This window comes from Trachypithecus francoisi, unplaced genomic scaffold, assembly GCF_009764315.1.
Source record: "Trachypithecus francoisi isolate TF-2019V2 unplaced genomic scaffold, Tfra_2.0 Lachesis_group13, whole genome shotgun sequence".
In the NCBI taxonomy this organism is placed as follows: domain Eukaryota; kingdom Metazoa; phylum Chordata; class Mammalia; order Primates; family Cercopithecidae; genus Trachypithecus; species Trachypithecus francoisi.
In genome coordinates this window covers 120,569,588-120,593,810 of record NW_022681458.1, presented here as the reverse complement: position 1 = coordinate 120,593,810, position 24,223 = coordinate 120,569,588, and the positions used below count along the sequence as shown (strand labels likewise).

Sequence of the window (24,223 nt, the reverse complement as noted above, 5' to 3'; positions counted from 1 at the left end):
TATTTTCTAAACAAAGAAAAGTGAAGAAACAAAATCCAGCAGCACATAAAAAATAAAACATTGTAAAGAAAATGGGGGATCATTTAGGGAATTTTATTTTTTTTTTGAGACAGAGTCTCACTGTGTCACCCAGGCTGGAGTGCAGTGGGGTGATTTCAGCTCACTGCAACATCTGCCTCTTGGGTTCAAGCATCAGCCTCAGCCTCCACAGTAGCTGGGACAACAGGCACGCGCCACCATGCCCGGCTAATTTTTGTATCTTTAGTGGAGACGCTTGAACTCCTGACCTTAAGTGACCCTCCCGCCTTGGCCTCCCAAGTGCTGGGATTATAGATGTGAGCCACCCCGCCCAGCCAGAATGTAAGAAAATTTCAATTGCATGAAGTCATTAATAAAATGTGGGGAAAATTCACATGATTATTATAATATATGCCCCTCAAAGACACTTTATTAAACTAAATAGCTATTTGTGATTAAAAAATGGTGAACTATAATAAAAAGTTCTTTAAAATAGTGAACAGTATGAATCAGAAAATCAATGAAGAGTATGCATCAGAAAATCAACAGAAAACATCATACAAAAATTGGAAACACCATTAAAGTAGCACCAAGATACAAATGTTTCCTAGCATGGTTATTATTCAGTAGTTTGCTGGTTGGCCTACGTGGCCAGAAATAGAGAAAAAAATAAGTAATCAATATTGAAAAGGAAGAGACCAAATCGTTATGTTTACATATTAAGTCAAAAGGAGCAAATAAAAACCTACTTAAAATTAACAAGTGGCCAAACGCAGTGGCTCACACCTGTAAACCCAGCACTTTAGGAGGCCAAGGTGGGCGGCTCACCTGGGGTCAGGAGTTCGAGACCAGTCTGGCTAACATGGTGAACCCTCATCTCTACTAAAAAAAAAAATAAATTAGCTGGGCGTGGTGGCAGGTGCCTGTAATCTCAGCTACTTTGGAGGCTGAGGCAGGAGAATCACTTAAACGCAGGATGGGGAGGTTGCAGCAAGCCGAGATTGGGCCATTGCACTCCACTCTGGGAGACAAGAGTGAAACTCCATCTCAAAAAAAAAAAAAAAAAAACATTAACAAGCCATTACCAGACTCAATAAAATATTAAAAAATCAAGTTTTCCTTGTTATCAGAACAATAAGTTATAGGGAAATATAACTTTAAAATTCCATTTATAATATCAACCACAACTTTCAGCATTTAGAAAAAAATATTTAAAACTTAAGAAAATTAGTGAAGAACATAAAAGAAGATTTGAATACTCGCAAAGATGTTACATGTTCTTATAAGAGGATCCTCATTTTGTGTAAATGTCCTTTTCAATCTACAGGGTTAATGTAATTTCAATAAATAAATCTCGAAAGTATTATTAGGGGGTGTGGCTTTTTGTGGAAGGATAAGAAAAACCAAGAAAACAAAGCAGAGACTTACTTGCCTATCAATACTTACTTTATTATAAAGCCACAGGAATGAACATAAAGATAAAAGGAACCACTTCGCGAAATCTATATATGTAAGGGAATTTCCTGTATTTATTTATTTTACTTTACTATTTTATTTTATTATTTTAGAAACAGAGCCTTGCTTTGTCACCCAGGCTGCAGTTGAGTGGCACTGCAGCTCACTAGCTCACTAATGGCACTAGCTCACTGCAACTTTGAACTCTTGGGTTCAAATGACCCTCTCACCCCAGCCTCCCAAGTAACTGAGACTATAGGCACATGCCACTGTCTCCAGCTAATTTGTTTTATTTTACAATTTTTATTTTGTAAAGATTGTGGTCTCACTTTGTTGCTCATGCTGGTATTGAACTCCTGGCTTCAAGCAATCCTCCCGCCTCAGCCTCCCATAGTGTTGAGATTATAGGCATGAACCCCTGTGCCTGGCCAGGGAATTTATCATATAATAAAATATCTTTCATAATTATTGGGACAATCAGAGTCATTTTTTTTTTTTTTTTTTTTGAGATGGAGTCTCTTTCTGTCACCCAGGCTGCAGTACAGTGGTACAATCTCAGCTCACTGCAACCTCTGCCTCCAGGGTTCAAGTGATTCTCCTGACTCAGCCTACCGAGTAGCTGGGACTACAGGTGTGCGCCCCACCATGCCCAGCTAATTTTTATATTTTCAGTAGAGACAGGGTTTCACCATGTTGGCCAGGCTGATCTCGAACTCTTGACCTCCAGTGATCTGCCCACCTTGGCCTCCCAAAGTGCTGGGATTACAGGCTTGAGGCACCGCACCCAGCCTGAATCAGAGTCTTAACCTGAGACTCATGGATAGGCTTCCAAAGGTTCATAAAACCCCTGATGTTTTATGCAAAATTTTATATGTGTGATGTACATATTTTGGGGGAGACTGTCCACAGCTTTCCTTCCATTTTTATTACTATTTTTTAAAATTTTTTTCAAGATGGAGTCTTGCTCTGTCACCCAGGCTGGAGTGCAGGGGCACGATCTCGGTTTACTGCAACCTCCGCCTCCTGGGTTCAAGCAATTCTCCTGCCTCAGTTTCCCGAGTAGCTGGGATTACAGGCACCCGCCACCACGTCTGGCTAATTTTTCAAGACATTTTTCAATGTTCATAGAATCAGCTTGTCAATTTTAGGAAAAAAAAAAAAAAACAACTGCTTGGATTTTGATTGGGATACTTTGAATCTATACGTCAGTTTAGCGACAACTGCAATCTGAACACTGTTGAGTTTTCCACACTATTTGTGTCTTCTTTAATTTCTCTCGATAATGTTGATAGCTCTGTGTACAGATTTTGCAGTTGACAGAATAAGAACCCATTTATGGTAAAAAAAAAAAAAAAAAACTTTCAGGATAGTAGCATTAGAAGGATACTTCTTCAATGTGGTAGAGGAAAGTCTAAAAAAATGCCTACAGCTAATATCACATTTGATGGTGAAAGAATGAACACTTTACCTCTAAAATGTAGAACAAAGTAAAGATGTCCACTCTCGCCACTTCTATTCAACATTGTAGTGAAGGTCCTAATCAATAAAACAAGGAAAGAAACAGAAAAAAAGGGCATGTGGATTCAAAAGCAAGATGCTAAAGATGTTAAAGACTCTATGAAATGGAAATTAGAACTAATAAGTGATTTCAGCAAGTTTTCAGGGCGCAAGATTAATAAACACACCAATTATATTTCTACATACTAGACACAAACCATTTAAACTTGGTACTTTAAATTACCAATTAAAAAAATCAAAAAACATTAAATACTTGGGATAAATTTAACAAATATGTGCAAACTTTTCTGAGAAATAATTTGCCTCCAATAAGCTGCACCCATTTAAAGTGTGCAATTCAGTTACTTTTTTTTTTTTTTTTTGAGACGAAATCTTGCTCTTGTCGCCCAGGCTGGAGTGCAATGGCGTGATCTTGGCTCACTGCAAACTCTGCCTCCTGGGTTCAAGCTATTCTCCTACCTCAGCCTCCTGAGCAGCTGGGATTACAGGCGCCCGTCACCACGCCCAAGTAATTTTTCTATTTTTAGTAGAGTCGGAGTTTCACCATGTTGGCCAGACTGGTTTCGAACTCCTGACCTCGTGATCCACCCGCCTCGGCCTCCCAAAGTGCTGGGATTACAGGCGTGAGCCACGGCGCCCGACCAACTGAGTTCCTTTTGATAGTTTTATATGCCCATAAAACCACTATGATCAAAACAGAACTGTCTCACTGCCAAAAGATTCCTCGTGTTCCTTTTTGGACCGTCCCTCCCCTTACCACCAGCCCCAGCAACCTCTGACCTGTTTTCTTAAAAAGACTATTTATATTTAATATGATTATCAATATAACTGGATTTAAATATGACATCTTGCTATTTATCTGCTCCTGGTTCCTTCTTCTTTCCTTGATTAATATTGAATTTACTGAATATTGCTTAGGATTCTGTCTCCACTTAGGATACTGAATATTTCTTAGGATTTTATCTCCACTATAGGCTTTTAAAAAAATGCGCCTATTGGAGAAGGAAACATACTGTGATAACATAGTCTCAGTGTTTGTTCTTTAAAATGCCTTCCTGTGTCAAACTCTTTCAGTCGCTAAAAGAAAACAGTTTATGATGCAACCTAAAGAAAGCATGCTTACATTTGCCTTTTAAAGCAGGATGTTTTTACTGGTGCAATATAATATAGTGCACAATGGGGAAAGAAAAAAGGTTCTAATAACCTATTCTAAAATTTTGCTTAGAAAGTATCTTATTCACCAAGCATTTCCATTCACTGAAAGAAAACAGTTAACATGGATCTTTAAGAAAACAAGCTGGGGCCGGGCACAGTGGCTCATGGCTCACGCCTGTAATCCCAGCACTTTGGGAGGCCAAGGCGGGCAGATCATGAGGTCAGGAGTTGGAGACCTGACCAACATGGTGAAACCCCGTCTCTACTAAAAATGCAAAAATTAGTTGGGCCTGGTGGTGCATGCCCATAATTCCACTACTTAGGAGGCTGAGGTGGGAGAATCGCTTGAACTCAGGAGGTAGAAGTTGCAGTGAGTAGAGACTGCACCACTGCACTCCAGTTTGGGCAACAGAATGTCAAAAAAAAAAAAAAAAAAAAAAAAGCAAGCTGGCCAGGCCAGGTGCAGAGGCTTACGCCTGTAATCCCAGCACTTTGGGAGGCCGAGATGGGTGGATCATTTGAAGCCTGTAGTTCGAGACCAGGCTGGCCCACATGGTGAAAACCTTGCCTCTACTAAAAATACAAGAATTAGCCCAGCGTGGTGGTGGGTGCCTGTAATCCCAGCTCCTGAGGAGGCTGAGGCATAAGAATCACTTGACCTGAGAGGCGGAGGTTGCAGTGAGCCGAGACTGCGCCACTGTCCTCTAGCCTGGGCGACAAAGCGAGACAGACAGATAGAAAGAAAGAAAGAGAGAGAGAGAGAGAGAAAACAAGCAAGCAAGCTGGCCAGACGTGGTGGATCACTCCTGTAATCCCAGCACTTTGGGAAGGTGAGGCAAGAATGATCACTTGAGGCAGGGGTTTGAAACCAGCCTGGGCAACATGGCAAGACATCGTCTTCACAAATATATATATATATATGTGTGTGTGTGTGTATTAATACACATATGTATTATATACATGTGTATATATAATATATATACATATTACACAGGTTTTGTGGTACACACCTGTAGTCCTAGCTACACAGGAGCGTGAGGTGGGAGGATTCCTTGAGCCCAGGAGTTCGAGGTTACAGTGAGCTATGATGGCGTCACTGCACTCCAGCCTAGGGACATAGTAAGACCTTGTCTCTTTTTTTTTTTTTTTTTTGAGACGGAGTCTCGCTCTGTCGCCCAGGCTGGAGTGCAGTGGCGGGATCTCAGCTCACTGCAAGCTCTGCCTCCCGGGTTGACGCCATTCTCCTGCCTCAGCCTCCCGAGTAGCTGGGACTACAGGCACCCACCACCTCGCCCGGCTAGTTTTTTGTATTTTTAGTAGAGACGGGGTTTCACCGTGTTAGCCAGGATGGTCTCGATCTCCTGACCTCGTGATCCGCCCGTCTCGGCCTCCCAAAGTGCTGGGATTACAGGCTTGATCCACCGCGCCCGGCCAAGACCTCGTCTCTTAAAAGAAAGTTCTGTGAGTCACCAATAAGAAAAAGCATTGTAGAAAAAAAGAAAGAAAGCTTACATTTACTTTTTATTGGTGGATTTCTCTATTGGCCTACTGGTGCCTATTAAAGAAGCATCTCATCATATTCTCAATGTTTGTTTACAAATGCCTTTCTATGTCAGACTCTTCAATTCGTTGAAATAAAACAGTTGATGAATCTTTCAGAACTAGCTTTAAAAAAATCACCAAAAATCTAAGGGGTTACATTTCAGGCACTGTTCTAGGCACTGGGGATACAGCAATGAGCAGTACAACATCCCTACCTTTCTAAAGCTGACATTCTAGCACACAATTAGACTACAAGCCAAAATAAATAAGTAAAATATATAGTACGTGAGGTACACAAATAAACCATGAGAAGGGGACGGGAAATGTTGGGGGTGGGGCTGCCTATACATTTTTGATAATAGGCTTTATTTTTTTTTTGAGCAGTTTGTAGGTTAACAGAAAAATTGAGGACAAAGTAGAGTTCCCATACAACTTCTGCTCCACAGTGTTCTCTATTAACATCTTGCATTACTGCTGTACATTTCTTACAATTGATGAACCAGTATTGATACATTATTATTATTATTATTATTTTTGAGGCGGAGTCTCGCTCTGTCGCCCAGGCTGGAGGGCAGTGGCGCGATCTCGGCTCACTGCAAGCTCTGCCCCCTGGGTTCACGCCATTCTCCTGCCTCAGCCTCCCGAGTAGCTGGGACTGCAGGCGCCCACCGCCATGCCCGGCTAATTTTTTGTACTTTTAGTAGAGATGGGGTTTCACCGTGTTAGCCAGGATGGTCTGGATCTCCCGACCTCGTGATCCGCCCGCCTCGGCCTCCCAAAGTGTTGGGATTACAGGCGTGAGCCACCGTGCCCGGCCAATACATTATTAATTAAAATCCATCAATTACCTTAGGTTTCACCCTTTGTGTGTTGTACATTCCATGGATTTTTTTTTTTTTTTTGACAGAGTCTGGCTTTGTTGCCCAGGCTGGAGTGCAGTGATATGATCTCGGGCCACTGCAACTTCCGCCTTCTGGGTTCAAGCAATTCTCCTGCCTCAGCCTCCGGAGTAGCTAGGATTGCAGGCATGCGCCACCACGCCTGGCTAATTTTTTTGTATTTTTAGTAGAGACGGGTTTCACCAGTTGGTCAGGCTGGTCTTGAACTCCTGACCTGGTGATCCGCCTGCCTCAGCCTCTCAAAGTTCTGGGATTACAGGCGTGAGCCCCCTCACCTGGCCAGATATCAGTTTTTAAGTCATTTGGATAAATATCAAGGAGCACAGTTACTGGATTATGTAGCAAGAGTATGTTTAATTTTTTGAGAAAATGCCAAAGTGTCTGTATCGTTTTCAATTGTCACTATCAGTGAATGAGAGTTTCCATTGCTCAGCATCCTCACCAGCATTTGATATTGTCAGTGCTTTGGATTTTGGTTATTCTAATAGGTGTATGTTGGCATTTCATTGTTGTTTTAACTTGAAATTCCCTAGTGACCTATGAGGTTTGGCACCCTTTCATATGTTTACTTGGCATCTGTATATATTATTTGGATGTCTGTGTAGATACTTTGCTCAATTTAATTGGGTCGTTTTCCTACTGTTGACTTTTAAGAGTTCTTTGTGCATATCGGACATCAGTTCTTTGACAGATACGTATTTTGCAAACGTTCTCCCTTGTCTTTTCATTCTCTTAACAATGTGTTTTGCAGAGTATAAGGTTTTAGTTTTAATGAAGTCCAATTATAAATTTTTTTCTTTCACAAATTGTGCTTTTAGAGTTTTATCTAAAAAGTGACTGCGAAACACAATGTCTCCTAGATACTTCCTCTCTTATCTTTCAGTAGCTTTAAAATTTTTTCAATTTATTTTTTCATAAAGGGCCTTGATCTGTCATCTACACTGGAGTGCAGTGGCACCAAAAAGGCTCGCTGCAGCCTTGACCCCCAGCCTCAAGTGATGCTCCTACCTCAGCCTCTCAAGTAGTTGGGACTACAGGTGTATGCTACCACATCAGGCTAATTTTAAAATTTTTTTCTGGAGAGACAGGGGCTTGCCATATTGCCCAGGCTGGTCTCACATTTCTGAGCTCAAGCAATCCTCCCGCCTCAGCCTCCCAAAGGGCTGGGATTATAGGCATGAGCCATCGCGCCCAGTTTAGTAGCTTTTAAAAGGTTCCACATATAATTAAAATTATGCAGTATTCTTCTGTGTCTAGCTTATTCCAACTAGCCTAATGTCCTCTAGGTTTATCCATGGTGTTGCAAATTCCTTTATCCGTTCATATGTCAACAGACACTTAGGCTGTTTCCATATCTTGGCTACACTCTGAATAATGCTGCTAAAACATGGCAGTGCAGATATCTCTTTTTCCCTTTCTGTCTTTTTTTTTTGTGGGGGGATGGAGTCTTGCTCTGTCGGCAGGCTGGAATGCAGTGGCACGATCTCAGATCACTGCAACCTCCGCCCCCCAGGTTCAAGTGATTCTCCTGTCTCAGCCTCCCGAGTAGCTGGGATCACAGGCATGCACCACCATGCTCGGCTAATTTTTGTGTTTTTAGTAGAGAGTTTTCACTATATTGGCCAGGCTGGTCTTGAACTCCTGGCCTCAGGTGATCTACCTGCCTCAGCCTCCCAAAGTGCTGGGATTACAGGTGTGAGACATGGCGCCCTGCCTCTTTCTGTACTTCAATGGATGAAAACAGCTATCTTTATGATGTACTGATTTCATTGCCTTTTGGGAAGATACCCAGAAGAGAGATACTTCCTCTGTCTTTTATCATATCTGGATCATATGGTAGCTCCGTGTTTATTTTTTTCAATGTAACTCTGCTGTTTTGCATAATGGCTGTACCAATTTATACTCCCACCAACAGTGTACAAGGGTTGCCTTTTCTCCACACCTTCCCTGACACTTAACGATTATCTTAATAAGTGTGAGGTGGTATCTCATTGGGTTTTAACTTGCATTTCCATGATTAGTGATATTGAGCACCTTTTCACATACCTGTTGGCCATTTTTATGACTTCTTTGGAAACATGTTCAGGTCCTTTGCCCGTTTAATAACTGGGTAATTTATGCTATTGGGTTATTTATTTTTGCTATTTAGTTGCGAGTTCTTTACATATTTTGGATATTAACCCCTTATCAGATATATGGTTTGCAAGGCTGGGCTCACGCCTGTAATCTAACACTCTGTGAGGCTGAGGCAGGCAGATCACCTGACATCAGGAGTTCGAGACCAGCCTGACCAACATGGTGAAACCCCGTCTTTACTAAAAATATAAAAATTTTCCGGGAGTGGTGGAGTGTGCCTGTAGTCCCAGCTACTCGGGAGGCTGAGGCAGGAAAATTGCTTGAATTGCCTGGGAGGCAGAGGTTGTAGTGAGCTGAGATTGCACCACTGCACTCCAGCCTCAGTGACAGAGCAAGACTCTGTCTCAAAAAAAAAAAGATATATGGTTTGCAAATATGTCCCAAGTGTGGGTTGCCTTTTAATTTTGTTAATTGTTTCTTTTGCTATGCAGAAGCGTATTAGTTTGATGTGGTCCCACTTGTTTTTGCTTTGTTGCCAGACCTTTTGGTGTGATACCCAAAAACATTATTGTTAAGGCCACTGTCAGAAAGTTTTCCTATGTTTTCTTCTAGGATTTTTACAGTTTCAGGTCTTATATTTAAGTATTTATTCAATTTTGAATTGATTTTTTGTGCATAGTAGAAGGGTCTAATTTCATTGTTTTGCATGTGGATTTTCAGTTTTCCCAGCATAATTTGTTGAAAGGCATCCTTACCAAAAACCATTAACCATATCAGCAGTTTATTTTTGGACTCTATTCTGCTCCATTGTTCTATGTGTCTGTTTTCACATCAGTACCATAATATTTTGATGATAGCCTTGTAATATAAGTTGAAATCAGGAAGAGTGATGTCTCAACATGGTTTTTTTTTTTTTTTTTGAGATGGAGTTTCGCTCTTGTTGCCCAGGCTGGAGTGCAATGGCGCGATCTCAGCTCAGCACAACCTCTGCCTCCTGGGTTCAAGCAATTCTCCTGCCTCATCCTCCCGAGTAGCTGGGATTTATAGGCATTTGCCACCACGCCCAGCTAATTTTGTATTTAGTAGACATGGGGTTCCGCCATGTTGGTCAGTCTTGAACTCCCGACCTCAGGTGATCTGCCTGCCTTGGCCTCCCAAAGTGCTGTGATTACAAGCATGAGTCACCATGCCTGGCCCAACATTGTTCTTTCTTAAGATTGTGTTGGCTATTTAGGGTCTTTTTTGGTTCCATACACATTTTAGAATTGTTGTTTTCTATTTCTATGAATGATGCCTTTGGAATTTTCATAGAAATTGTGTTGAATCTGCATTCTGGATAGCACACAGACATTTTAACCATTTTTCCAATCCATGAACATGGGATGCATTTCCAATTTATATCTTCTTCAATGTCTTTTATCAATGTTTTATAGTTTTTATTATACAGATATTTCACCTCATTGGTTAAATTTATTCTTATGTATTTTATTCTTTTTGATGCTATTGTAAATGGGATTGTTTTCTTGATTCCCTTTTCAGATAATCATTATTGCTGTGAAGAAACAAAACTGATTTTTGTATGTTGATTTTGTATCCTGCAACTTTACTGGATTTATTAGTTCTAACAGTTTTTTTTTGTGTGTGTGGTGTGTTTAGGGTTTTTACATACAACAACATGTTACTTGCAAATAGGATAATTTCACTTCTTCCTTTTCTATTTGGATATCTTTTATTTCTTTTTCTTTCTTTCTTTTTTTTTTTTTTGAGACGGAGTCTCGCTCTGTTGCCCAGGCTGGAGTGCAGTGGCGCGATCTCAGCTCACTGCAAGCTCCACCTCCTGGGTTTATGCCATTCTCTTGCCTCAGCCTCCCGAGTAGCTGGGACTACAGGCACCCGCCACCACGCCCAGCTAGTTTTTTGTATTTTTTTAGTAGAGATGGGGTTTCACCATGTTAGCCAGGATGGTCTCGATCTCCTGACCTTGTGATCTGAACGTCTCAGCCTCCCAAAGTGCTGGGATTACAGGCTTGAGCCACCGCGCCTGGCCTATTTCTTTTTCTTGTGTGATTGTTCTTGCTAGTTCTTCTAGTACTCTGTTGAATAGAACTGGTGAGAGAGGGCCTCCTTGTCCTGTACCAGATCTAATGGAAAATTTTTAGTTTTCTCTCATTTATTTTGATGTTTCCTGTGGGCTTTTCATTAATAGTCTTTTGTATTAAGGAAATTTCCTTCTATACTTTTTTTTTTTGAGAGTTCTTATCAAAAATGGATGTTGAGCTTTTATCTTTTTATTCTGTTAATGTGTATCACAGTAACTGATTTACATATGTTAAACCAATTTTGCATCCCAGGGATAAATCCCACTTGGTCAGGGTATATAAGCTTTTTGATGTATTTTCAAATTCAGTTTGCTAGTATTTTATTAAAGAATTTTCCATCTGTTTATCAGATATATTAGCCTGTGGTTTTATTATCATGTCTTCATCTGAATTTGGTATCATGGTGACGCTGGTCTCATAAAATGAGTTTGGAGGTATCCTCTCCACTTCTATTTTTTAAAAGAGTGTGGTATTAATTCCTCTTTGAATGTTTGGTAGAATTCAGCCATGAAACCATCTGGTCCTGGGCTTTTTTTGTTAGCAATTGCTACTTCAATTTCCTTATTTGTTAGAGTTCTGTTCAGGCTTTCTATATCTTCTAGATTAAGTCCTGGTAGGTTGTATGTTTCTGGGACTTTATGTCTTCTAGGTTATCCAGTTTGATGGCATATAATTAATTGTTCATAATCATTTATGACCCTTTTTGTTTCTGAGGAATCCATTGTATATCTTCTATTTATTTATGTGAGACAAGATCTTGCTCTGTTGCCCAGGCCGGAGTGTAGTAGTACTGTCATAGGTCACTGCAGCCTCAACCTCCTGGGCTTAAGTGATCCTCTCACTTCAGCCTCCAAAGTAGCTTGGGACTACAGGCACATGCCACCACACCCGGCTAATTAAAAACAATTTTTTTTTTTGTTTTTGTTTTTGTAGAGACAGGGTTTCCCTATATTACCCTGGCTTGTCTCTAACACCTGGCCACAAGTGATCCTCTCACCTTGGACTCCCAAAGTGCTGGGATTACAGGCATGGGCCACCGCATCCAGCTGATACAGATTTCCCCAACTTTAAATATGGCATTTCACTGCCTCATGGCTTCTGTTGTTTCCAGTAGAAATCTGTTGCTAATCTTATTAAAGATTCCTTCTACCTGATGAGTCTCTTCTCTTTCTGCTTTCAAAATTCTTTGTCTTTGGGTTTTGACAATTTAATGTATCTCACTGTGTGTTGAAGAGAGTTTATTGCATGCTTTGTGTTCATTGAGTTTTCTGGTTTTTGTTTTATTATTATTATTATTGTTATTATTTTTTGAGATGCAGTCTTGCTCTGTTGCCCAGGCTGGAGTGCAGTGGTGCGATCTCGGCTCCCTGCAAGCTCCACCTCCTGGGTTCACATCATTCTCCTGCCTCAGCCTCCTGAGTAGCTGAGACTACACGTGCCAGCCACCACGCCCGGCTAATTTTTTGTATTTTTAGTAGAGATGGGGTCTCACCAGGTTAGCCAGGATGGTCTCGATCTCCTGACCTCGTGATCTGCCCGTCTTGGCCTCCCAAAGTGCTGGGATTACAAGCTTGAGCCACTGCGCCCGGCACATTTATGGTTTTTAAGCTAAAACCAAATGCATATCGGGTTTTTTCCCCTCCTTTAAATGGTTTTTCATTTAATCAAGTACTAGTGGGCGAGGTGGTGGGCGCCTGTAGTCCCAGCTACTTTCGGGAGGCTGAGGCAGGAGAACGGCATGAACCCGGGAGGCGGAGCTTGCAGCGAGCCGAGATCTGGCCACTGCACTCCAGCCTGGGCGACAGAGCGAGACTCTGTCTCAAGAAAAAACAAACAAAAACATAAATGTATATTCATTTGTGATTCTTTTCATGTAGTGCCAAGGCTTTTGTCAACAGGTTTAAGCCTCCTTATAATCCGTTAGTCTTTCTTGCAAGCAAAACAAAAACAAAAAACCTTAAGTGCGTCAACTGTATTTTTGTTAGTCTCTCATAGTTGTCTTGGTCATATCTGTTTTCAATAAATTAAAAAAAATCCTTAGGCTGGGTGTGGTGGTTCAGCACTTTGGGAAGCCAAGGTGCGTGGGTAGATGGGTGGATCACTTGAGCCCAGGAGTTCAAGACCAGCCTGGGCAACATGGTGAAATCCTGTCTCTAAAAAAAAAAAAATTAGCTGGGTGTAGTGGCACACACCTGTGGTCCCAGCTTCTAAGGAGCCTGAGGTATGAGGATCACTTGAGCCTGGGGGGCAGACATTGCAGTGAGCTAGATCACATCACTGCATTCCAGCCTGGGTAATAGAGCAAGACCTTATCTCAATAATAACAATAATAATAATAGTAATAAATAAAGAAAAATAAAAAAAATCCTTAAAATTTTAATGACTCACATTAAAAGGCTTTCACAAAAGCCCAACCTTCTTTTCACACCCTCACTTCATTGGCTTATGTAATATAGCATTAAGTGACATAATAAAGATAAATTTGTATGCATATGAAAGCACACAAGCACAACTGATTTTAGCAAGCTTACAGCTTAACTGGTGGAACTGGAAGAGCTCTAGCATAATTGAGAGCAGTCAACAAGGCCAGGGAGATCAAAGGGAGAAAGCAGAGTATCAGTCTTCTGAGTTGGTTATTTGGATGGTGGTTAAGAAAGCTTCAGTCACAAATGGAATATGACTAGGAACTAGAGTAAAACCTTTGTAGGTACACACCAAACTCAAAAGTCATCAAGAAGATTGGTATGTTTGTTTATACAAGCATTAAAAATGTCCTCAGATCCCTCCCGTCAGCCCCCAAAACAAAGTCAAAGTACAATGGATTTTTGCAACATATGACTGACAAATTACTAGTTTCCTTAATTTCCAACATCTCATACAATTAAAATGTCAAACAACCAATATAAAAATGAGGGAAAGCAATCAATAGGAATGTAGTATAAAAAAATAGAAGGGATCAATAAAGCTACTTAGCCTTACAGAAGAAATGAATGTCAAAATAGTTCTTCTCTGAGATAAGCAGGTAAATTAAGTTTCATGAAATTCTAATAAGAATGTAGAGAAACAGACATTCTCATATGCTTTGGTAGAAGAGTATAAACTGGTATAATTGTGTCTGAGAACAACTAGACAATATTAATACCTGAAAATGCAGGTGCCCTATGACCTAGCAACCCCACTGCTCAAGTGTATGCTATGCATACACTTGCAACAATTTACAAAAATATTTGTATGATTTTCATTGCAGCTTTGTTTGCATAGCAGAAATGGAAACCATCTAAGTGTCCATTAAGAAATTAAGAGTATAACCATAGGATAGAGTACTAGGCAGTGGTGAAAAACAGTAAGATAGATCTGAATATGCTGATATACATATCCTAACATCTGTATATATCCCAAGACAAAAAAACAAGCTGTAGAAGAACATACTGCACAACCTTGTTGGCTTTAACAAAATGTGTATGTACACACAAACGGAAGTACACATTTTTACCGCAGAAGAAAATACCAGAAATTGAATAGAGGTTGCCATTGGTTTAAGGAGGCTTTTTTCTTTTTGAGACGGAGTCTTGCTCTGTCGCCCAGGCTGGAGTGCAGTGGCGCGATCTCAGCTCACTGCAAGCTCTGCCTCCCGGGTTCACGCCATTCTCCTGCCTCAGCCTCCCGAGTAGCTGGGACTACAGGTGTCCACCACCTCGCCTGGCTAATTTTTTTGTATTTTGAGTAGACACGGGGTTTCACCGTGTTGGCCAGGATGGTCTCGATCTCCTGACCTTGTGATCCACCTGCCTCGGCCTCCCAAAGTGCTGGGATTGCAGGCGTGAGCCACCGTGCCCGGCCTGAGGGGGCTTTTCTTAGGTTTGGGCATGGGGAAGAGGATGTCACAACTCATTTTGATCCTCATTATAGTGTTTGAATTATCATGTACATAAGAACAAAGGCATGGCATAATCAAAAATCACCTTTCTGCTTTATTACCTTTTCTCTGGGTACTTTTCTTTCAGAGGAAAAACGGCATATCTAACTGCACTTAGGCAAGCTGACTTCAGGGATAGACGGAGAGTCTTAGGATTACCAGAATAGAGAGTTGGTACTGGGAGAGGAGAGGAGCCAAGCAATGGCCACAATGAAAGAGGAGCTTCTCTTCAGACTTTTTTTTTTTTGAGATGGAGTCTTGCTTTGTCGCCAGGCTGGGGTGCAGTGGTGCAATCTCAGCTCACTGCAACCTCCACCTCCCGCGTTCAAGCGATCGTCCTGCCTCAGCCTCCTAAGTAGCTGGGACTACGGGCATGCGCCACCACTCCCAGCTAAATTTTGTTATTTTTAGTAGAGACGGGGTTTCTCCATGTTGGTCAGGATGATCTCGATCTCCTGACCTCATGATCCGCCCGCCTCAGCCTCCCAAAATGCTGGGATTACAGGCGTGAACCACTGCACGCGGCCTCTTCAGACACTGTTTAATCTTCTAACTCCCTTTTAGTTCCTCACCTACTCCCTTTCCTCAAATACAGCCACTATGTGAGTCAGTAACTCCAGAAACAAATTTTACTCATCATTCTTGATAACGAATTACTAAATAGAACCACTGTTAGAAAAGCCCAGGAAAACTCCCATAAAATAATCTTCAAAACTTCTATACTTTAGATTACTAAAGCACATCTTTATTTTGCAATTGAACATTAAGAGTCATAGCTAGAGTTTTGTTTTTTTCATGTTTGTACCTGAACAACTGTTTCTCAAAATGAAATATGGCCAACAAAATATGTGTAACAGCATTTCACATAATATAAATTGCTCTTAAGACTAAAACAGTATTAATGCAAACCAGCATTTTTATCTCGTTTGCTGTATTTGTAATTTTTTTGTACATGAATGGCAGAAATTCTTTTTCACTAAAATTAAGACAAATACACAAGGCCTTTCAAGCATACAGTAAGCTGCAGTGACAAATGCAGAGTGATTTCAAATTATGCAGTGTTGACCAAATTCAAGCTTATACACATTTTAAATAAACCCTTAGCTTCTTTGCCTCAATTATGAGATCATATGGAAAGAGATTTTTGTGAAATGGGGGGAAAGGTAATCTAAGAAACTAAGGGACCAATTGTTTTGCCACTAGTTCAATAGAATCAAACATGACGTGTATAACTGTATTTTAATTATGACATAAGCTAGACTTTTAACTGACTTTCCCCCTTCATATTTACAAATAGCACCTGTTACAAGAAAAAAAATCCCAAATTAAAACACCCTCCACATAGAAATAATTATTTTTAAAACTACTACTTAAAAATATCAATAATACAGATATAGCAAATTATTGGTTCTAAAATTAAGCCTACACTGTAGAGAATAAGGAGTAGCTTTTCTTATTTGAAAAGATTACAACATAGATTACAACTGTAATATCCTGATGCTGGAGAACACTGGGTTGAACAATTTTTATTTTTTAAAGCAGATAAGAGTCTACTGGCAGAAAATAAAAACAGTTTAATGTAAACTGTTTCAGTCTCTTAAATCGTGCCCCTCAACATGTATATAAAGTGTCGGGACTTTTATTCCCTTAAACTTACTTGTGCAGCATCTGCTTCACCCTAGGTACTACGCTGAAAACAAATGGATTTCCACGTATTCATGTGACGCACAAAAAAATCCAAAGCAGAAATGATAATAAACCAAGCTTAGATGAAACTAGGTGAGAACTCAGAGTCCAGTAACACAGTCAACTGGGTATCCTTTATTGTGCTACATAAATTACAGAAAACTCGCAAAGCTAAGATCACACAAGTTGCCTCTTAAACATCAAATGAGCCATGAAGAGATCATTATATTTAAACTTGCGTCCAATCTAATGACCTCCAATACTAATTAAAATTTTCCCGTATTTACAAAACCTCTAGGATAATTTTATTTTAAAATGTATAAATTAAGTTGGTGGTCAGCATGAAATAAAGTGCTATTTAAAATTCAAAAAATCAAATTGAGCATTGAAATTTGACCTAATCTTGCCAACTCATCGAAGGATTGGAAAAGACAGGTGCCAGAGAATCCCAGACTTGGATTAAAATTTTCTTACCCAGGAAGGCAAATAACTGGAACACTACAATTCAGGAGTAGAAACTAAAAAGCTTCTTTGAATATATGTTAAAATGAGCTCAGCTGTGACTATAGGGGGACGTACCTAACTGCCGATCTGTGGAGAAAGCATGAACCAGCAGCACCTATTTGGGTCTAAGGGTGTGAGCAGGTCTGTCTCCTCCTCGATGAATTCCTGGGAACAATTTTACTTAGCAATGTGGCATTTAAGCTTGTCACAAGTAATTGCTAAATTTTGGAAACGCCCAGGGTTGAGAGAGCCTGACACCAATCCTTTCAATAGCTATAGCAAAGTTCATGAAAGAAGAGAGCACTTTGTACTTGAGTCCTTACTTCACAAAGTGTTAAATCAGTGATTGTTAAAAAGTTGGAGAGGGGGAAAGAGAAATAAAAATAACGAAATCCTCACTGAGTCAAGTTTAATGAGTGATAAATACTACCTTTTAAAGAGACTGTTGCACATATTAATCATACCTACAAAGGTAGTTTAAAATGTAGTTTTTGTTCAGCTGAATTAATATAAACTCTTAAGCATATAAGACACCACTGCTACAATTCAGAGTTGGGCCAAGTGGTCTTCACTGCCCAAGACATTGGGAATAAAAAGGCAAAACCCATTTATTGGGTCAGGGGCCGCTGCACATACTCACTGTAATGAATCTCAGGCACAGTTTTCTGGCTTCACAAAAGTCACACCCTCACAACAATGTCCTCATTTGACAAAGCCTGGAAACGTTCTCCATGGTAAACACATGCAGCAACACATTTATTACCTTCACACACAGACACCCTTCCACACTCCAAAAGTCTAGAATTATTTTACACTTAAAAACAGTATGTGCAAATTTTCTGAAAAGTTTCTATTCTAGAGGCAAAGCAAAATGAAAAAGAATGTACATATTTGAAATATGCTTCAATAATGATTGCTCGTTTATAATGAAAATTATTTTTCTTCTAAAATTACATTTTGTACAATGAAGTGTAATACTCTTCCCTTTCTTTTCAATCCCTTGCAGACTTTTTTAAAACAAATAGAGTATCCTTAGAATCAAGCCATAATTCTAATGACATTTGAAAGATACATTCATTTTCTTTACAGCATGAAAGACATACAAATATCATTTTATCTCCTTTAAACAATGAAATTAAAGAAGTTAACAGTTTCAACCTTCTGTCCATAGAAAAATATTTTCTATATCCTTTACACAACAAAGGTAGGAAACTCTACAGTGTTTAACTGACTTTTATGAGCTTAACAAGGCTTTCAAACATTTTCATTCTTGCACTGAAAATTTTAAAAGGTTTCAGGAAGTTAAACCTTTGAACTTTCCCCTAAAATGGTAGTCTTTAGCTAGCAATATTGCTACTACCTTTTGCTTTGTAAAAATTTTTTAAACTGGTTTACTTATGTATGCACTGAACTAATGCTGATGGATTGCACCCTAGCAGATATTACTTCTGGTTGCCCATTTAGCTTGGATTACTAAAATAAAAATTATAATGATTATAACTTCAGAAATCAATAGCATACTACAGTAGAAAAACATAAATAGCAGCAAATTTATATGCAAACAGAAGTAACTATGTGACGTCTACTCACAACAAATTAATCAGGACTGTAAAAAAAAGTCTAACTTCTGGCAGACACAGAGATTGCTGTTTGTTTTTTATAACGCTGTAAGACACACTGTAGTAATTGCTGAGAATCAGTTAAGTCTATATGTAATAAAATAGTGTTGATAATGATTGTAGACATGGTAAGTTGAACAAAAAAACATACAAATGAGGGATTAATTTATTGGGTTCTTGATAAAATTGCTGAAATTATCAATTAGCCCTCAAAAATTTTTTAGGATTATGGTAATTTCCATTTTATCTACATAATTCTCTAAGAGTTTTATAAAATGGTTGCTACAACTTGTATTGTGATCACACTGAGACACCAATAAATCTCTGCCAACAGATCAGTAAGTCTGGTATTTGATAAAATTAATCCAGTAGGTTTTAATAACAGTTATTTCACTTGGAGGAAGCACCACAAAAAGAATGGTTCCAGCAACTGTAGTCAAGATAGGTGAAGCAAATGGGGAAGTAAGCAATGTTAATACAAAGTATTAACTGTGGCAGCTTACATAATGCACCAGCTTTCATAAAAGCGGGCTCTTGCATAATTTATCTATGTCCTATTATATTATTGAGATGTTTAGTCCAACAAATATTTACTATACTGTATTTACTATGTGACTGAAATGCAAATTCATCTGAACTATAAAGTAACTACCACGAAATAAAAGAGCCTGTAAACATATCCCACATTATTGTGGTATAAACAACTTTTATGAATTCAAAATTACTTTGGCAACCTTACCATCAGAGTATTTTAAATGTTCAAAATACAGATATTAAATAGCACATTGTTATAAACTGTTTCCTTCTCTCTTCCTGATAAGATTATAAAACAAGTAATGCTTTATTTACTTCTCTTACATGTTCACATTATGAACATAAATTATTTCATTATAAATGGACATATATTCTAAATCTTAGTTCTACATTTTGAGTGCTTTTAAAAAATTAGTCTTCTAATTGCAGTCTATAATGTTTTCATACTGCATGTGTATCAGTCTAAATACTTTACAAAAGCTTATGTTCTGTCAGGCAGACATGACTAGCAAACTGAGTGGGGGTCCTAATTAGAATCACTTCTGAAACCTGCTTATTTTCTAACTTAAGTGACATCTTTTAAGGTCATCATAGTTATTAAGTGAAAACACTGGCTGAGTATGCTTCTCTACTGGAAATAGACAAAAATTCACAAGAATTTATGATATTCACATAGGTTATAATTTATTGAAGTTCCAGTATAATATAGGAATACTAGATAATTAGAAAGCAGATCATGTAAGACCAGACTGCTAAATCAATAATCATTGCTGGACCCTGTTTCCTAATGCCGATAAAAATGGGGTAAGTGAAAACTGGGTAACATTTTTCGAGTTCCTTTCAGCTCTCAAGCTGCAGTACTTCTAGTGGAGACAGAAGACAGGAGACTTTTGCTTAAATACTCTAGACCTGATCAGACCCTGCCAGCAGATGATAACCTGTAAGATAAAATACTAATTTTCCTCTGTGGGCATTAGCCTTTGTGAAATATACATATAAATAAACACATAAAAGTATCTCTATGTGTGTGTACACATATTTGAAACCTTCCAGCAATTGTCTTAATGTCTTAACATACCTTTGCACAACTGAAGTCAGATTTCATATAATAAATGTTCCCTTTACTCTTGATTAAAATCATCAACCATTCCCCTATCACCTCTTTCTCCTAGCAGACTGTAGAAAGGAAATCATTTCTTAGGCTGTTTATCCTGCCTCTATTTTGAATGGATGCATTGGTTTAACAAATACTCTCAATCTTCTGGTGAATGTAAAGTCTATTCCAAATACTCCTAATTGTATGTACATGGCGCTGACACAAATCAGATGCTCAATAAAACACCTGAAATGAACATGAAAAAACCATCCTAACTCAGAAAGGGAAGGTTTTCACAAACACTTCTTAGCATTTACAAAATCCACTTGATTAACCACTATTGATTTCCACTTGTCAGAATAAAAGTTAGCACTGCTTTCTTAAGGGTGTCAAGGTGGGAGGTAGGGGTGGCTGGAAGAGTGGGAGGGTAGCTTAGATACAAGAAATTTGGCATTTTATCACACAATGTTACACTGATATGGATGGAGTCTAGAACTACATGGTGTGTGAAAGCTAGAATTATTTCTAGAAACCTATTTAGATTGATATACAGGTTAAAACATTCTTAGATGTAATGGATAAAGTCTTATCTATTAGCATGTTCACTTTAAGAAGTTGTAAAGGATAAGTTTAAATTTAAATAAGATCCCAATAAATATGGTTTTAAAAAAGGATCTTTTCTGCACATAAAAATGACAGTGGGTAGTTCCCAGATGAAAAATTCATATGTGAGAAATTTAAATGTAATTCTAAACTTCTAATGATTGGCATTTAAAGACAGGCATTGAAGATTCAAAAAGGCAGCCGTGCTCATTGCCAAGAAATGATTAAACTCACAAGTATAAACAAGGCCCTAAATTAAAGAACATGTCAACCATGACTTTTGTCTCTTTACATCTATACAACGGTATCTTTTGGTCTATGGTTGTCATATTCTGTCCATACAGATAGAACACATTTTATTTTAAAATTAAGGTGAAAAACTGCCAAAACAGTTATTTAATATGTAGACCCCAGCATAATTGTACTTTTGCAGTTTTTAATTTATCATGCCATATAGCAGCCTACATTATATTTGTCTGTCTATAGAACAGAATGATCAAATAGATTATAAATTACTTTACTATCTTATATTGTTTTGACTGTGAAGTCAGGAAATAGATAAGAGAATTTCTCTTCGACTTAAGGTTATGTTTACTTCTCTCTTTAAATAAACTTAAATATTTTAATATTATAATTTATTTGGTATCTTGGCTATTAATGTTTAGGAGCTTAATTTCCTGAAATTTACTATTATGAGTTTTGAATGTTTGAAACGACATCATTTAGACTATACCGAAAATTTAAAATGTGTACTTTTCCCCTCATACTAAATGGCTTTCCAAAATATCTACCATTTGACTCTAAACTTTATCAAGATCTTACAGAAATATTCAGAAACTGCTAGGAAATGCATCTTTTAAAACCACAATCCACATAATTGTGTAAAATAACATTTGAATAGGTGAGCAAATTCTCACTTTTATCAAACTGGGCAATGTTAAAGTTCTCTCTCTCTGTAGACTTAAAAAAACCTGAAGAGGAAAATATGGGAATTCCCACATCCTTAATGGGAGTCAGAGCCTCCATTAGACCGGACAGTCAAAAGTCTCCTTACTAACATGCTTATAACTTAATAAGTATACATAAAATGGAATAATTTAATTGTACACAAAAAAAACAAAACTCTCATTTTAGTTATTGAGTGATTTACACTTAAGAAATAAGTCAATAATGTTTCATTCTTTGAAGAATCCCAATCAATATATCAATGCGAACAAAGCTTGATATTAACTGAAATAAGTGCTAAAGAATAATATTTTAGTTATGGATATGAATAAATCACAATTATTTGCTTAGAGTATCAATATGTTTAACATTAATGTGCATGTTAGATGTCTTCCTAAAGTTAGGGATGAAATAAATATGAAATTTGAAGCATAAAGCATCTTTTAAAGTTGAGCTGCTAAACTGTAACCTCTCAGTCCCTCAAGTAAAGGAATGTGCAGATTTTGAACAATTCCATAGCAGCAGTGCGCACTCAGTAGAACACAAATTATCTTTGCTTCTTACAGCAAATCACAAGTACTGAGTAAGAAACAGGATTTCCTTACCCTTCTTTGACTGTATAACACTCAATATAGCTGTTTTTTAAAATGTGAACTTATTCAAAATGCATAAAAATATAAGAATGTACAATATACATATATACCTCCTAGTGGGGTCAACTGAGTGCCTTTTCGTTAGACATACAAGGACGTCTCAAGGCACTTAAGGGGTTAAGACACAATGCATGCATTCTTTTACATCAAGTATGTGAAATCACATGATTTGGAATAAGCCAACCTTATGATAAATATAAGTTACATTATTAAATCCAAGAGATTTTATAGATTCATATTTATATTTTCTATAAGATGCTGGTAAATGGACAATGTGCAGCATTTCCTGGGAACAGCAAATTCCACCTTTCTTCTTCTGAGCAGCAGGCAGGTCTCTACAGGGGTGTGCAGGGAGAAACGTGCTGCATCCATAGGCAGTGTATTGGCTAATATTAAGAATGATATTGCTAATATTTTAAAAATAAAATCTGGTAATCAGTATAGTAAGTACGCAAACCACTGCAAAAGACCAGAGCTGACTCCTGATGTTTACTTCTTTTTGCTTTCATGATACAGGTGTATAACAGAGATGATGAGAATTTTGAGCCTTGTTTGTGGCAATTCTACCAAAAGGGGATTGCATGGCACCACTACAAAATTTCATAAATTACCCTGAACATACTCAGTTATTTACTATTTGTTCGGAGCAAAGCATGAAACAGTCTTCAAACACATGAGTTATAGATTTTGAAAGAGTGACATTTTTTAAAACATAAAGTGCAACAGTGCTGAAGTTTTCAAAGTTTTTTTGAGTTCTTCATTTTTTTTTGTAAAATGCCATTTCCTGCAAGCAGCATTATGGCACAGTGAACATAAGGGAAAGCAGTTTTCCAACACATATCCCAGATTTTTCTGCTTTCTTATTTATTTGATGATGTTGTTAAGGGTTTAACAAAGCCTTCTTCATAAACTTTCAAAATAGCTTCACATACAAATCTGTATTGACTCTGAAAAATAAAATATAAAAAACAGAATTGATCAGAAAAGTCAGAAAACTGCCCTCTTCCCCCCAAAAAGACAAACATCTCATTTGGCTTGCTTACTTAAAAAATAAAAAATAAAACTGCATAAAGATACCACTTTTCACTAACAGTCTAGACTGATTAAAAAATAAAGTTTGGCAATATATTTTATTGGCAAAACTCACTTATATGTTGTTGGTAGGGATGTTAAAATACTGCAGCCTCTATAAAGGGGAATTTGGCAGTATATAACAAAATTAACCTAATTTACCTCTTAACCCAGCAATCCCACTTCTAAGAATCTATCCAAAAAATAAACCAGAAAAAGAAATTGAAAACACATATTCACAAGCGAGGCTATTCATTGCCTATTTATAACACAAAAAATGGAAACAATTTAATTGCCATCAATAGGGACCAGGTGACTACCGTACATTCTCACAGTGGAATACTAGCTAGTTGGGAAGAAAAGGGATAAAAGTCTACAAACTATAGAGTAGGTTATTTTATTAAGTAAAAAAAAGCAAGGTAGGTAAAGTACATGTAATATATTATATCACCTTTATAAAAGAAAGGGAGGAAAATACAAATATCTATGTCGGTATATGTCAAGAAAAAAAAAGCAATGGAAGAATAAATTATTTTAAAAATAGTTTCTTATAAAGGGATGGAGGGAAAAGGGAGCAGGAGAGGGACAGAGATTAGCCTTCATTAAATATACCTTCCTTCTTTTTAGATTTATACTTTGGAATAATGTAAATACAGCATATAATTACAAAAATTTTTAAATCCCTAAGAATTGACAATATCATGAAACTCATCAATGTGTGTATCTAGTTGATGACAACCACATAGAGGAGAACTATTTGAAGGGACATTTTCTTTTGAGACGGAGTCTCACTCTGTCACCCAGGCTAGAGTGCAATGGCACAATCTCAACTTA

At 38.1% G+C, this 24,223-nt stretch overlaps 1 protein-coding gene across 4 annotated transcripts in view; it reads right to left on the bottom strand.

The window, feature by feature from the left end:
* Window positions 1–16,479: 16,479 nt before the first annotated feature.
* The window catches only part of PTPN4 (protein tyrosine phosphatase non-receptor type 4), a 229,750-nt gene continuing 222,006 nt past the window's right edge, over window positions 16,480–24,223 (bottom strand). For 2 of the 4 annotated variants that reach the window (XM_033231767.1, XM_033231769.1), the window contains one exon: window positions 16,480–23,265. In XM_033231767.1, coding sequence (XP_033087658.1) covers window positions 23,179–23,265 — 87 coding nt within the window. In that variant the 3' untranslated portion in view covers window positions 16,480–23,178. The remainder of the gene's footprint in view (window positions 23,266–24,223) is intronic. The other 2 variants (XM_033231770.1, XM_033231768.1) reach the window with 1 other exon arrangement.